At 33.7% G+C, this 12,766-nt stretch overlaps 2 protein-coding genes and 1 long non-coding RNA gene across 4 annotated transcripts; 1 reads left to right on the forward strand and 2 right to left on the reverse strand.

The window, feature by feature from the left end:
* Positions 1-139: 139 nt before the first annotated feature.
* On the reverse strand, positions 140-921 carry LOC140049284 (uncharacterized). Its single transcript, XR_011845222.1, has 3 exons — positions 718-921; positions 498-564; positions 140-225 (listed from the first exon to the last, which is right to left on the reverse strand). It is a non-coding gene; the product is annotated as an uncharacterized lncRNA (long non-coding RNA).
* A 328-nt stretch (positions 922-1,249) lies between these two features.
* LOC140049290 (uncharacterized) lies at positions 1,250-4,881 on the forward strand. The gene is made up of 2 exons (XM_072094138.1): positions 1,250-1,727; positions 3,422-4,881. The coding sequence occupies exons 1-2, from the start codon at positions 1,516-1,518 to the stop codon at positions 4,512-4,514; spliced, it is 1,305 nt and encodes a 434-aa protein (XP_071950239.1). The 5' UTR covers positions 1,250-1,515; the 3' UTR covers positions 4,515-4,881.
* On the reverse strand, positions 1,749-5,616 carry LOC140049298 (uncharacterized). Of its 2 annotated transcripts, none has more exons than XM_072094160.1 (6): positions 5,415-5,616; positions 5,009-5,241; positions 3,133-3,285; positions 2,953-2,982; positions 2,735-2,793; positions 1,749-2,578 (listed from the first exon to the last, which is right to left on the reverse strand). In XM_072094160.1, exons 1-6 carry the CDS (start codon positions 5,606-5,608, stop codon positions 2,399-2,401), a joined length of 849 nt encoding a protein of 282 aa, XP_071950261.1. In that variant the 5' UTR covers positions 5,609-5,616; the 3' UTR covers positions 1,749-2,398. The 2 variants fall into 2 exon arrangements, with proteins under 2 accessions (XP_071950261.1, XP_071950251.1); XM_072094150.1 differs by having other exon boundaries at positions 2,735-2,796.
* Positions 5,617-12,766: the final 7,150 nt, after the last annotated feature.

Below are 12,766 nucleotides of genomic sequence, written 5' to 3' on the forward strand. Positions count from 1 at the left end.
GCTTTCCTGTACATTTTAATAAGACTTGTAATTAATTGAAATTCTAACGTATATCTAACGAACAATATTCTATAAAGTTGATTAATGTAATGGACATTGTAATTTTAAAATTATTTCTAACCTCAACTGTTTAAATGTAGTTTTCTCTCCTGTTGATTTTCCTACCATGTTTCCAGATCTTTTGTAGATTGTCAAGACAACGTAGATCAAAATAGCTGTATTAATCTAAAAAAATGTACAGTTGATTTTTAATTTGAGGTTGGGATTTCATAATAACAGCAACATTAGTGTATAGGCCTATTTGTTTTTGGTATTGACCACGAAATAATTACGCAGTAATGGTGCGGTCTTTGGTTTATTTCGCATGACCAAAGAAAACAGGTTAAAATCTTATTCGAAAGACGGTATCATCTCAACAAATTATATTTTGTCTCCAGTGATCTTTCTCCCTCGCCATTTATGTATACATACTTAACTGTCATGTTAATTGGTCTTACCAAAGCAATACATGCTGCGGGTGCTACAAACGTCCATATCATGCCTGTTTCTGGACTGAGCCAACATCTAGAATAACAATTTCAAAAAGCACAATTGAAATAACATTAAATAGAAGAACTTCAGTGATGCATTGGCTACTACCTATTATTATCTTATTACTGAACCGTAATGTGAACATAAACCATTATAAAAAAAAAAAGAAAAACAAAGAAAACTTACAGGCTATCGACATTAAACTTAGAAGCAAATGCACCAACAGAAATCGCAACGATCACAAAGGAAACTCCATAACAGATTATGAAATAATACCGTAGTAGGTAAAAGTTGGCGTTACTTGACATAGAAAGCTTAGACTGTAAGTATACTGCTTCTGCGCACATCCAAGTAAATGTATTAAGTGATGTGAAATGTAGGAAAATGCTTATGCATTTACAAACAATCTAAAAAACGTTATTATAATGAAACACGTTGGCTTAGTTTAATAAATGTAAAGTGTTATTTAAACAAGAAATATTTCTTACAAGAAACGCCGCTCGACTCATTGACAATTTGAATTATTATTTTTTCTTAATTAAATTATGCTTTTATTGATATTTCAATTAATAAATTAAAAAACAGTGATTATTATCAATACTTGTTTGCTTAACAATCTGTAAACATCTGAAATGCTCTATTTGGTTACGTTGTTTGTTCATGTAAAGCCTGGTTTCCAGTCGACGTAAGACTTGCTTCCGCTTACGATTGCGTCGTTTTCTTACGATTACGCTTGCGTTCCGATCAGTAGACCAAAAACTAACGTCGACACAAAATTGTCATAATCGCGTTGGACCGCAAACATTTAGATTATTACATGTGCTGATTCCGTCGTTACGAAAGTTGAATTTATCGCAAGTCTGTCCTTCTTGCGCTTACGTCGAGTTGAATTTTTTCCTTGCGACAACACTGGCTCATACATTCCTCGCGAAAAGAGAGGAGGCCATTTTCCAAAACATAAACAGTGAGCAGTGAGATTTCAATATGGTTATTCGTAGGAGAGGACGTGAGTTGGCCAAAAAGATACTTTATTTAAGAATATTAACGAGAAGGATTAAGAGGAGAAAGGAGTTGAACAAAGCACCAAGAATCCACAAGTTCTGGGAGAGGAAAGTGCTAAAAGAAAGAATAGAGTTCGGGCAGTACCATACATTATTTAAGACACTGATAAAAAACGACAGAGAATGGTTTTTTAGGTAGGCCTATACTATCTTTTTAGGCCTAGGCCTAGTCTAGATGTTTAATTGTAATTTGCATTTATAATTATAATGTTTACCTAGGTCTAGGCCTAGGATATATGGATTTTTTAAGGCCATGGATTGGTCTAGGCTAGGCCTAGTTATTATATTTAGCTAGGCCTAGTTAGTAGAGTACATCATACATGGACCTGGCTAAAGATGAAGGTCACAGTTCATTTCAGCCGCCGAGCTGGCGTCTATATAAAGACGATGGTGAGTAAAATAGGCCTAGCTAGGTTAGGATAGGCCTATATAGGCTTACAGTATTCAGGCCTATATGCTATGATCAAGACACTCCTAGACAGATCTTTATTCTAGGCTAGTAAAGTAGGTAGGTTACTACAACTAGAATCCAGTCCACACATGGTCTACACTACTACTACTGTACACCCATCTACAGTGGTAGCCTAGAGAAGTACTAAACGGATAGGAAGTATGTATTACTCCTACTGTTGTTTTTTTGTTGAAAAATTAAAATCTAAATTGATTAAATAGTGCATACAGTACACAATGAACAATTGTAGTCTAAATAAAATATCCCAAACAAAGTGCATTTATTGCCATAGAAGATTGAATACATAATCACAAATCATGAATTAACTTTGACATTTGGCAAATCAATTCTGTTATTACTTCTTAAAATAGTCACGGAACAATTGCATAATTTGTAGTTCCATATCTTCCTTGTCTTCCTCGTTTACTCTTCGCATTTTCTTTGCTACCATCGTGCCGAATGTATCGGCTTCGTCTTCTTCTCCGCTTCCCTTAATCAGATCTATAAGGTCACTGTCTGTTACCCCACTCTCAACCTGAACAATTGAAATTAATGAAAGATTTTGACATTTCTATCTAAAAACAAATTTCAAATTTTCCACACTCTTCTAGCACTGTTTATTCAACAACAAAAAATAGGTATGCTTTTGCAAATTCATGATTATTTTAATATGCTATGTGAGAATACCTACATGCTTTTCTGTTTTGGAACATTTTCCTTTTGGCGTCTTTGACCAAGCTTTTTTAACCACTGCTGAAAATTAAAACAAAAAAGCTTCGGTAATTTTGCAGCTTGGCATGACATTATGTCTGGAAACGCCATAGTACTGCTTATCATTATCAACACACAACTTTTTAGTACAATAGTAAATTACCAATATTGATATATAGTAATGATTTAAATACTTACGGTTCGGTCTTTCGACTGTCCTCTTGACTACTAAAAAGAAAAACAAATTAAAGTGTAGTTTCAGATATACATGAATTTCTTGAATAGGTGATGGCCTAGGAATAGTGGTGCACCTGCCCACCCATTCTAGCATAATAACACTTTGTATTATATTGTTAACTATCATGATTGAATATTTACCTCTTGTAACATCAGCTTTTATTTGGGCAGCATCTGCTGAACCTTCTTCTTCCAGACTTCCTTCATATCCTGCAAAAGCCCCTTCCAAGTCGTCCGAGACATTATCCAATAAGTCGGCTTCTTCTGTTTCATTTTGCAACTCAGTACCTTCTCCTAAAATTACAATAAATAATGTTTCTTTTTTATTTTTAAGCCTTAAAAGTATGTAGTGTTGGTACAAACTATTTTGTAGTAATGTGAATGTAAAATGTCATTTTTTGTTATTTATAATTTTGTTTATTGTCTTCAGGTATTTAAGGATGACGCCGGAAAGATTTAGTCATCTTCTGTCTGCGGTTGAGCCCTATCTAAAGATAAGACAAGACAGAGGTCGTACTGCAATTTCAGCAGAAGAAAGGCTTGTGATAACTTTGCGTTATCTGGCAACGGGTGACTCGATGGCATCACAAACATTTAACTTTCGGGTTGGTCGTGCAACAGTTTCTAACATAATCCGGGAAGTTTGTGATTCAATTTGGACAGCTTTAAATAAGAAATACCTAAGGCTACCATCAAGTGAGAGTGAATGGATGGCAATTGCAGAAAAATTTGAAAGTGATTGGAATGTCCCTCATGCGATTGGTGCAGTAGACGGTAAGCACATTGCTATCGAGTGTCCCAAATTTGGCGGCTCGATGTACTATAACTATAAAGGCTTTCATAGTACAGTATTAATGGCAATTTGTGATGCCAGTTACTCATTTGTATGGACAAGCATTGGCTCATATGGGCGGGATAATGATGCCGCTATTTTTGGTGCGTCATCATTTTTCAAAAGAGCTGATTTTGGAACGCTAAAGCTGCCACCACCATCGGTTGTGGGTGGTCAACAATTGCCTTATGTTTTATTAGGGGATGATATATTTCCTCTTAAAACTTGGTTAATAAAACCATATGGTGGCAACAATTTGACTGATGAAGAGGAAGTGGCAAATTATAGGACATCGAGAGGACGCCGAACCATCGAAAACACCTTTGGTGTAATGGCTGCAAGGTGGCGCATATTTAGGCGTCCTATAAGAGCAAATATTGAAACTGTTGACCAGATTACAAAAGCTGTAATCTGCCTACACAATTACCTAATGCAAACTGATAACGCACACTACATACCCAGCGGGTTTGTTGACAGCTGGAGCAATGGAGAATTTAAAGAAGGGGAATGGCGCAGTGTTGTGCAAGATGATGAAACTGGCCTTCAAAATATAAGAAGGGTGGGGTCAAACAATTATACGGCTACTGCCAAAGAAACAAGAGATAGGTTTCGAGACTACTTTAACAGCCAGGAAGGTGCTGTTCCTTGGCAGTATGATGTGGTACACAATTGCGGTCCTTTGGCATCTTAAAAGTGTTGTTAGTAAATTGTTTAAAATAAGTATTTGTTAAAAATAATCTTCCTGTTTTGTAAATAATCTATATGACCTTTTTTTTAATCTATATTCAAATATGGTCGTCTGTGTAATTTTGAATATTGACGAATCTTGTTTATTGAAGAAAAAAATAACAATGTTGTAGTTTATGCTTGCTATAACTTGCATTCATAATTATTTTTTGTTTTTTTGTCCTAGTACTATGGTTTACATTTCCAAACATTCCAAATAAAATAGTTATTTCTTTCCTATCTTTGCTAAATAGATTTTACATGAGCAAAAATTATTTAAATATATTGCTGATGTTGCAGAACGTTAATAAATATTTATATTTGATTGCTACTTGAAGATGTTATTAAATGTTGTTAATGAGATATTGAGATGTAAAATTACTTTTATTAGTTTATCCTCCTTTCAAATAGTGTGATAAAAAATTTAGTGTGTGCTGGTTGATAAATACAATTATTTACCTGAGTCGTCAAAGTCCAGCTCCAACACTTGTTGAGTTTCGGAAAGAAGCCGTATGCATTCAGATGAAGCTTCTGACTCGGTTAATGAAATTGACATTTCTTCAGACTCTAGTGTCTTCCTATGATTTATATGTTTAATCAACCATCTCATGTGTTCCCACTCATGGCCAATTGGGAGGATGTCATCCCTGCCTGCACCACTACGGATACTAGCCCTAACCTTCTTTAGATGTCTACAAAAGTAATAATAATTATAATTATTATTACAATAATAATAATAACGATTATTATTATAATAACTATAATTATGATTATAATAATAATAATAATAATAAGGGCCTAGCTTAGTACTAGTAGTAGGCCTACTAGGCTAGGTAGGCCTAGCTAGCTAGGCCTTACACTCTACCTGGAAAATGCTGTTCTTCGAGTGTTATAAATTCGTTGGCACTCTTCTACTGCGACGTTAACCTCTTTAGAAACAGCTTCCCAGGCATTTTTTTTTTCCCGTTTTCCACTTTTGTATTCTTTGGTATTTTTGTCATATAGACAAAGATAAGCTTGAATAGCGTCAAACACACGGACTTCTGTAGATGAAGGCATCTTGTGAAATGAAGTCCTCAAAAAAGGACGCAGAAACGCGCGCGTACGCGTACCACCCTGCTTTTTGCCTGCTTTTTTGGTTTTTTTTTTTTTATTCCTGATGTGATGATGATGATCTTTTTTTGAACGTTGAATTATGATTTGCCCACGATGTTATTTACATATAAAGTTCATCTAAAGGACTTTTTTACCCGGCGATGTTATTTACATATACAGTTCATCTATTGGATTTTTTTACCCGGTTTTTATTTCCTTTTTTATAAATAGATAGGCCTAATTCAAATGATGTAGGCTAATAATTATTTATTTTCATTATCAAATGAATTATCATATGCCTATAAATTGTGTTTAGATTCAAGCAAACACTACGGTGAATTTAATAAATATATATTATTAATTTATTACCCAACCTACCTTCATCATGCAATTAAAACAAAATCATTACGAAACTTTTCCCCACCTGCTTTTGAACGCCAACTATGCCAGGTGAACGTATTGTTATCCTGATGATCCTGATGATGACACTGTTCTCTAACATTTTATGAAATGTTATTGCCATTTAAACGTTTTTAATTTAGTCCGTCTGTGTGTATTATTTTTACCCATTATATCGTATTTTTACTATGTTTATATAATTATAATAAGTAACAAGCAAGACAATTTTGTATAGTTCTTACATCTATTTCGTATTTCATCCACCTAAATTATTACATTCTATCACGAATTGAAAACAAATTTATTGTCAACAATTCTTAATATATACGGTATTTTCTACTTTCTATCACCTTTCCAAGCTTTGACCTTCTTGCCAACGTCACATAATCCTCGTCACTGATTGGCTGGTAAGCGTAAGCGGAAGGGTATAAAATCGAATCGTAAGGCATGTTCATCCAGAAATTCACCGGTTTCCTGTCGAACCGTCGAATATCGACGTAACAGACGGAAGCTTCAGTCACCGGTTTCCTGTCAAACACTTGTACTACGACGATTTCTACTTGCGTTACGTCGTTTTGACATATAGCTTTTTTCAACCGGTTTCCTGTCGATTTTCAATTTCCAATGTAAAAACGACGCAATCGTAAGAAATTCTAATTTCTTACGTCGACTGGAAACCAGGCTTTATGTGCATAGACCATTCACTGGCGCTGAAGTACAGTCCAGATATGCTTTTATGTGTGCGCATGCCCAGTCCGAAATGTTTCCATAAACTATCTTCTTCCAGACGTGCATTATGGTGTGCGCACCCAGTCCGGTTTTACAAATTCCCATTGTTTTGCCTTCGTAAGTAATAAGTTTGTATAATTTAAACGAAATGCCACCAAAAGAAAAAAAAAACTTACCTCATTTTCTGTTTTGTCGATTCCAAATAAGAACAGAGATTGCATTATAATCATATTAATCACCAAGTTCTTATGAATTGAATTGCGCACAGATTTCCACAACTCTCTAAGAATTAAATTTCAAATTATTATGTTCGTTTACGAATATACTACGTTGTTAAAATAGGCCTTACGCATTAAAAATATAATATAATTGAAACTTACGAAAAGGAGAAGTAAATGATGAGTGTTATAACCAAAGCGATAACTGATAGTGATACACACACTGTTGACATTAAACTTAGAGTTTCACTGTTTTCAACAGAAACCTTTATGGATAAATATTTTATTATTAAGCTATTAAATTAAATTATGAAATTGGGATATACTACAACATTATAAGATTATTTTACAGTAAACTTGGCGTGTATTATTTTACTTTCTGCAAATATCTAATCGATGTAATCGTATGGTGGTTAAAAATGTGTGATACACACTGATTGGTTTAAATATGATTTGGACGGAAGCACTCGAAAAATAAAAAATCGCAAAGAAGATTTTCCCGGTGTTTTGCTAACTTACATTATCTGTTGTAACTTTCATTAACACGCTAAAACTCGTTAGATGTTCAGAATAACACGATACTTTGTCCTGAGAATACGACGTGGTTACCATTCCGGCATCACTCCAAGTACTGTACAAGAACAATAGCAGAAGGTAGCATTGGTGAGTCACGATAAAGAAATGTGTACGGAATTACACGAGGATATCGTGAAAATATACTATAACAGTACTGCATAGATACTGCATATAAAACTTACCTTCGTGTTTCATCGTAGAACACGCAAAACATCTCCCATTCATCCTTGTTAGTCACTGAGGAACTCTAAAAGAAGATTAATTAAACTACTCAGTAAAGAACCTTGAGAACAGTAGGGGGTTACGCCGATGTACTTGTACACATACAGCCACTGTTCATAACTGGGCTTCTCTGAGAGACCAGTCTTTGACTGAAGAGGTTACCCAGTATAAATATATAAGAAATTCAAAGTTGTTGTACTTACAATTCGCTTGGTCATGGTGAAATCTATTTTCGCTTCCAAAGGCATTTGGTCATTGAAATCGTAAACGCTACAGGAAAATACCATTCCGTTGAAATATCTAAATGCAATGTTTGCATTAGAACTGATGAAAAGAAATGCAGAAAAGTAAGATACAGGATTTGTTTTAAAGAGTAAAGTAAACATTATTCTCATTTAAGAATCATTTTTTTTAATCCACATATTTAATAACACTTTATATATAAAGAAATAACTTACAAATTAGAAAAATCAACACCTTCATTTACAGCTTCATTCTCGCCCATTGTGTTGTTACTGTAAGATACTATAATTAGCATATCACCTTGAAGAAAAATAAATTAAAATTACAAATAATAATTACCAAATAAAATAGCGAATCTATATTTTTAGTCCTAAAAAGAACATAATACAAAATATAAAGAAAAGAAGAATAAATATGTTTTATCTATTTCAGAAATTGAAGTGCTATAAGCCGTATGATTAATAATTATTACCAAAATACAAGAAGAATGAATGTATGAAGTGTCATTTGTAAAATAAAGTAATAACAAATAACATAATTATAGAAATAAATTCAATAGAAAAAAGAAAAATGAGTTTCGTCTGATTAGCACCATCAAAGCATTTGGCTTTTTTTCGTTTGTTGTTTTGTGTCGTTATGTTACTTTATATTCAATTCGAATTACTATTCTATTTTTAGTCTTATCATATTAAAATGTTGTAATTGTAAGAATGGCACGATCTCCATATTGGAAAACATCTGCAATAAACATAAATAAATAGCAATTGATAGGTCAAACCTGTATTTTGAGCTTCAATCTTCAGATCAAAATCCAGCTGATTATCGTCATGTTCAAGACTGCTATTAACGAATATCTCGCTCTCTATCACTAATAATCCAACTACAAAAAAACATAAATATATCATTATGTCTATTTCTAACAACACTACAAGACACTTCCAACACCTGATTGAATATTTATTTAGTTTTGATTATTCACTGCTAAAGACTCCGGTGGTTTAATTTGACTATACAGTATACTTTTTAGGAAGCTCAAATTGGAAGCTCAAATACATAAGAACTTGCCATATGTTTCTTCCTCATAAACTTTCCGCGGCTCCATTGAATATAAGTTCGATATTTCTGATAAAACTTTGTGTTCAAACTCGTGGAATTCAGTTACAAATGATTCCATTTTCTAAAAAATAATTAAGTATGCTGTAATTACAACTATAATTGTAAGGATCTACTGACGTAATTTTATTCTCTCTCGATCACGCATAGATTGGAATTATTTGTTTTAATTGTTATTTAATGTACGTATTCTTATATACAAAATAATTTCGAAAAATAAATTGTTAAAAGAGAAACGAATGATATAAATTAACATTAAGTAATGATTAATAGTATGTTGTAATAATAAATAATCTATAATTAGCCTACCATTTCTGTTTGAAGAATCCACATTGAAGCAAACAAAACAATAGTGATAAACTTGTTAAAATGAAAATGTATGTACGTGTTTTAGTTATACAGTTATATGAGTTTAGGCTAAATCGGTATCAATTTCGGTACGTTGAATGGCGAATAACAAAGAATATTTACACGTCTTGACTACCTAAATTGCATAAAACAAAATAATTATTCATTGTATAGATAACAAATTATTATATAGTTATTTTCTAATGGCTAATCTATACATGACCTTAAACATTACTTAAATACATTTTTTCACATAATTTACCCCATTTTCCGAATATCGCTGCCACGTTCAAATCTACCGTTCACACCTATGTGATTAATAAACTTGTTTTCACTACAAAATTTAAACCTTTTTCTTTCCCTACTTAGGATTACTAACCTCTAAAAGTGATTACGAATGTACAGTTCATAGTATTTCCGGACTGGTCTGTGACGTTAAATGTAAAAGTATTTTCGCCAACCCACAGCCTTGCTGGAAATATTACAGATGGGTCTGGTGAAATGTGAGTAACATCTTCAGAATTATCGTCAGCATCTATTGCACATGAATAGTAAAGACTTGTTGTTGAAGATTCAGACTCAATTATCCCATCTGATGGACATTTCAATGTTGGTTCTTCTGCGTCTAATCAAATAGTATAAACTAATCATTCATTTAGGTTCACTGTACACATATTGCTCATTGTGAACTTGGTACATCTTTCGAGACGAGTAGGGGTTAGCCCGGTGTACTGATACTGATACTGATATTATTATATCACAGCCACTGATCATAACTGAGTCATCTGAGAGACTAGTATTTCACTGAAAAGGTCACTCAGTATAAATTAATATTAACAAACAATACATACATATACACAACACACAAAAAATGATAAAACATGTCACCAGGAAATTAACAATATTATCTTCCACAAAAACAACCTAAATTAATAGACTAAAATATCAATTTGCACCAACGCTGATACTATATGGCTATTATTATCATGGTACATACTGTACATGGTTATGTTATTATGTATACAGACTGATGGTCTTTACGCCATTAAACATTTAAAAACAAATCATCTTTCATAATACTTTTTAAATACGGTACAGCTTTTCTAAAGATCAGAATACTTGTAATGGTATTTAAAAAAAAATGTTTTCGGGTATTTTCTCTGAATGAACTTGTTCAACGCATAATTTAGTTGTTGGTGAGTAATATCAAAATAAATGATGATATTACAAATATTAAAAAAAAAAGAACAAAGCAATTAACTTCCAATTTATTTGAGTATGTTTTTATATTAAAAATAAATATAAGTAATTAATTGTGTAAAAAATATATTAAATAACTTGTATTAACTTTTGATATATCCACAAATATAAGAAATATACTATTAAAACAACAATTGCATTCACTAACACATTATTTTCAGTTCTATGTTCTATTTGTGTATGTATCCAATTTTCCATTTTTAATATAAATAAAGATGAATGTTTGATTGTATTTGTATTTCCATCACCCCATTATGATTTATGGTTCAATTTGACATTGTTATCGTTACTTACTTTAAGAAATATTAATCAAAAATAAATATCCAATAAGTAATAATAATAATAAATGAAAACTTATATAGCGCCGGTATCCTCCACCCATGTGGCGCTCATGGCGCTTTGTGCATTAACAACGTGCGAGAACATCAGCGAATAGCGACGTCTTTAGGTTGGTCTTGAAACTGTTTAGACTAGTTGAGCATTTAACTGTTGCTGGTAAGCTGTTCCATACACTTGCGGCCGCAACGTAAAAAGATCTCTGACCCCACTGATTTTTCGCTCTACGCTCTTGAAGAAGGTTTTGTGACAATGATCGTAGGCCTCTGCGGGATGATTCGTAACGATCCACAAGGTCAGATAAATAAGCAGGAGCACTGTCATTTAGGATCTTGAATACAAACAACGCAAGTTTGTACTTAATACGTTGTTGAACAGGCAACCAATGCAAATCCATCAGGACAGGAGTTATGTGAGCGTTTGATTTTGTATAAGTTACAATTCTAGCTGCCATATTTTGCAAGCGCTGCAAACGTTGTATTTGAGATTTTGGTATGCCAAACAACAAGGCATTACCAATGTCAATTTTAGAAGTGACAAATGAGTGTACAATCAATTCAGCTGTTTTCTTGTTAAGATTACCGCGAATACGACCAAGGTTCCTAATCGATATGCATGCTGCTTTGGATACAGTTGTTATTTGTGCTTCCATAGTGAGATTACTATCCAGCATGATTCCCAGATTCCGGACCACCGATGAGGGAGCGATGTTAGAGTTTCCGATTCTGATATGTGTGATGTTGATTTTGGAGATGTTACATTTAGACCCGACGATAATAAACTCTGTCTTTCCATCATTCAACTTTAGGTAATTTGTTGTCATCCAATTGCGAACATCTTCTATACAGGCTTCCATCTTACTGATTGCTGCAGCAACATCCCTTTGCACTGGATTTACTGACACATAAATCTGTGTATCATCTGCATAGAAATGGAAATGTAGACTGTGTTTGCGAATAATGTCACCAAGGGGAAGCGTATAAATGGAAAACTGGCCAGGCCCAATTACTGACCCCTGTGGTACACCATATTCCAGGCAAGCTTCATCTGAGAATGCATCATTGATACAGACTAGCTGACGTCTTCCTGTAAGATATGACTGGAACCAGTTAAGAGCAACACCATTTATGCCAATGCGATTTCTCAGACGGGTTATCAGTCTTTGGTGATCAACTGTATCAAACGCTGCTGACAAATCCAACAACACCAATAGCGTTATTTTCTCATCATTCATTCCTTGTAACAAATCATTCTGTACCTTTAAAAGGGAACTCTCCGTGCTATGACATGCACGATATGCCGACTGGTAATTCTCATTTAAATTATGCTTTTGAAGATATGGAGTAATGCGTGATGTCACTACACGCTCCAGAGTCTTTCCAAGAAAAGAAAGATTCGACACCGGGCGGTAATTTTTCAGCGTGTTATGATCCAAGTTTTGCTTTTTTATTAAAGGACGAACGTGAGCAATTTTCAGTTCATCTGGCACTATGCCGGTATTAAGAGAATGGTTAATGATTTCCGTTATTATTGGAACGACTGCGTCTATACACTTCTTCAGTATAGAAGTAGGAACTGGATCTAACCTGCATGATTTTGTTGGTGATTTCATCAGAATGTTGCGGATCTCATCTTGAGATGCTGGTGTAAATGTTGTGAGATGCTGATGAACAGCTGT

This window comes from Antedon mediterranea, chromosome 1, assembly GCF_964355755.1.
Source record: "Antedon mediterranea chromosome 1, ecAntMedi1.1, whole genome shotgun sequence".
Lineage (NCBI taxonomy): Eukaryota > Metazoa > Echinodermata > Crinoidea > Comatulida > Antedonidae > Antedon > Antedon mediterranea.

Excerpts from the sequence above, each read along its gene's own strand:
- LOC140049290 (XM_072094138.1), top strand. The coding sequence starts at position 1,516 with ATGGTTATTCGTAGGAGAGGACGTGAGTTGGCCAAAAAGATACTTTAT. Across the intron at positions 1,728-3,421 it reads GACAGAGAATGGTTTTTTAG|GTATTTAAGGATGACGCCGG; the intron begins GTAGGCCTATAC and ends TATTGTCTTCAG.
- LOC140049298 (XM_072094150.1), bottom strand. The coding sequence starts at position 5,608 with ATGCCTTCATCTACAGAAGTCCGTGTGTTTGACGCTATTCAAGCTTAT. Across the intron at positions 5,242-5,414 it reads CGAAGAACAGCATTTTCCAG|ACATCTAAAGAAGGTTAGGG; the intron begins GTAGAGTGTAAG and ends TTACTTTTGTAG. Across the intron at positions 2,983-3,132 it reads AAAAGCTGATGTTACAAGAG|TAGTCAAGAGGACAGTCGAA; the intron begins GTAAATATTCAA and ends TTTTCTTTTTAG.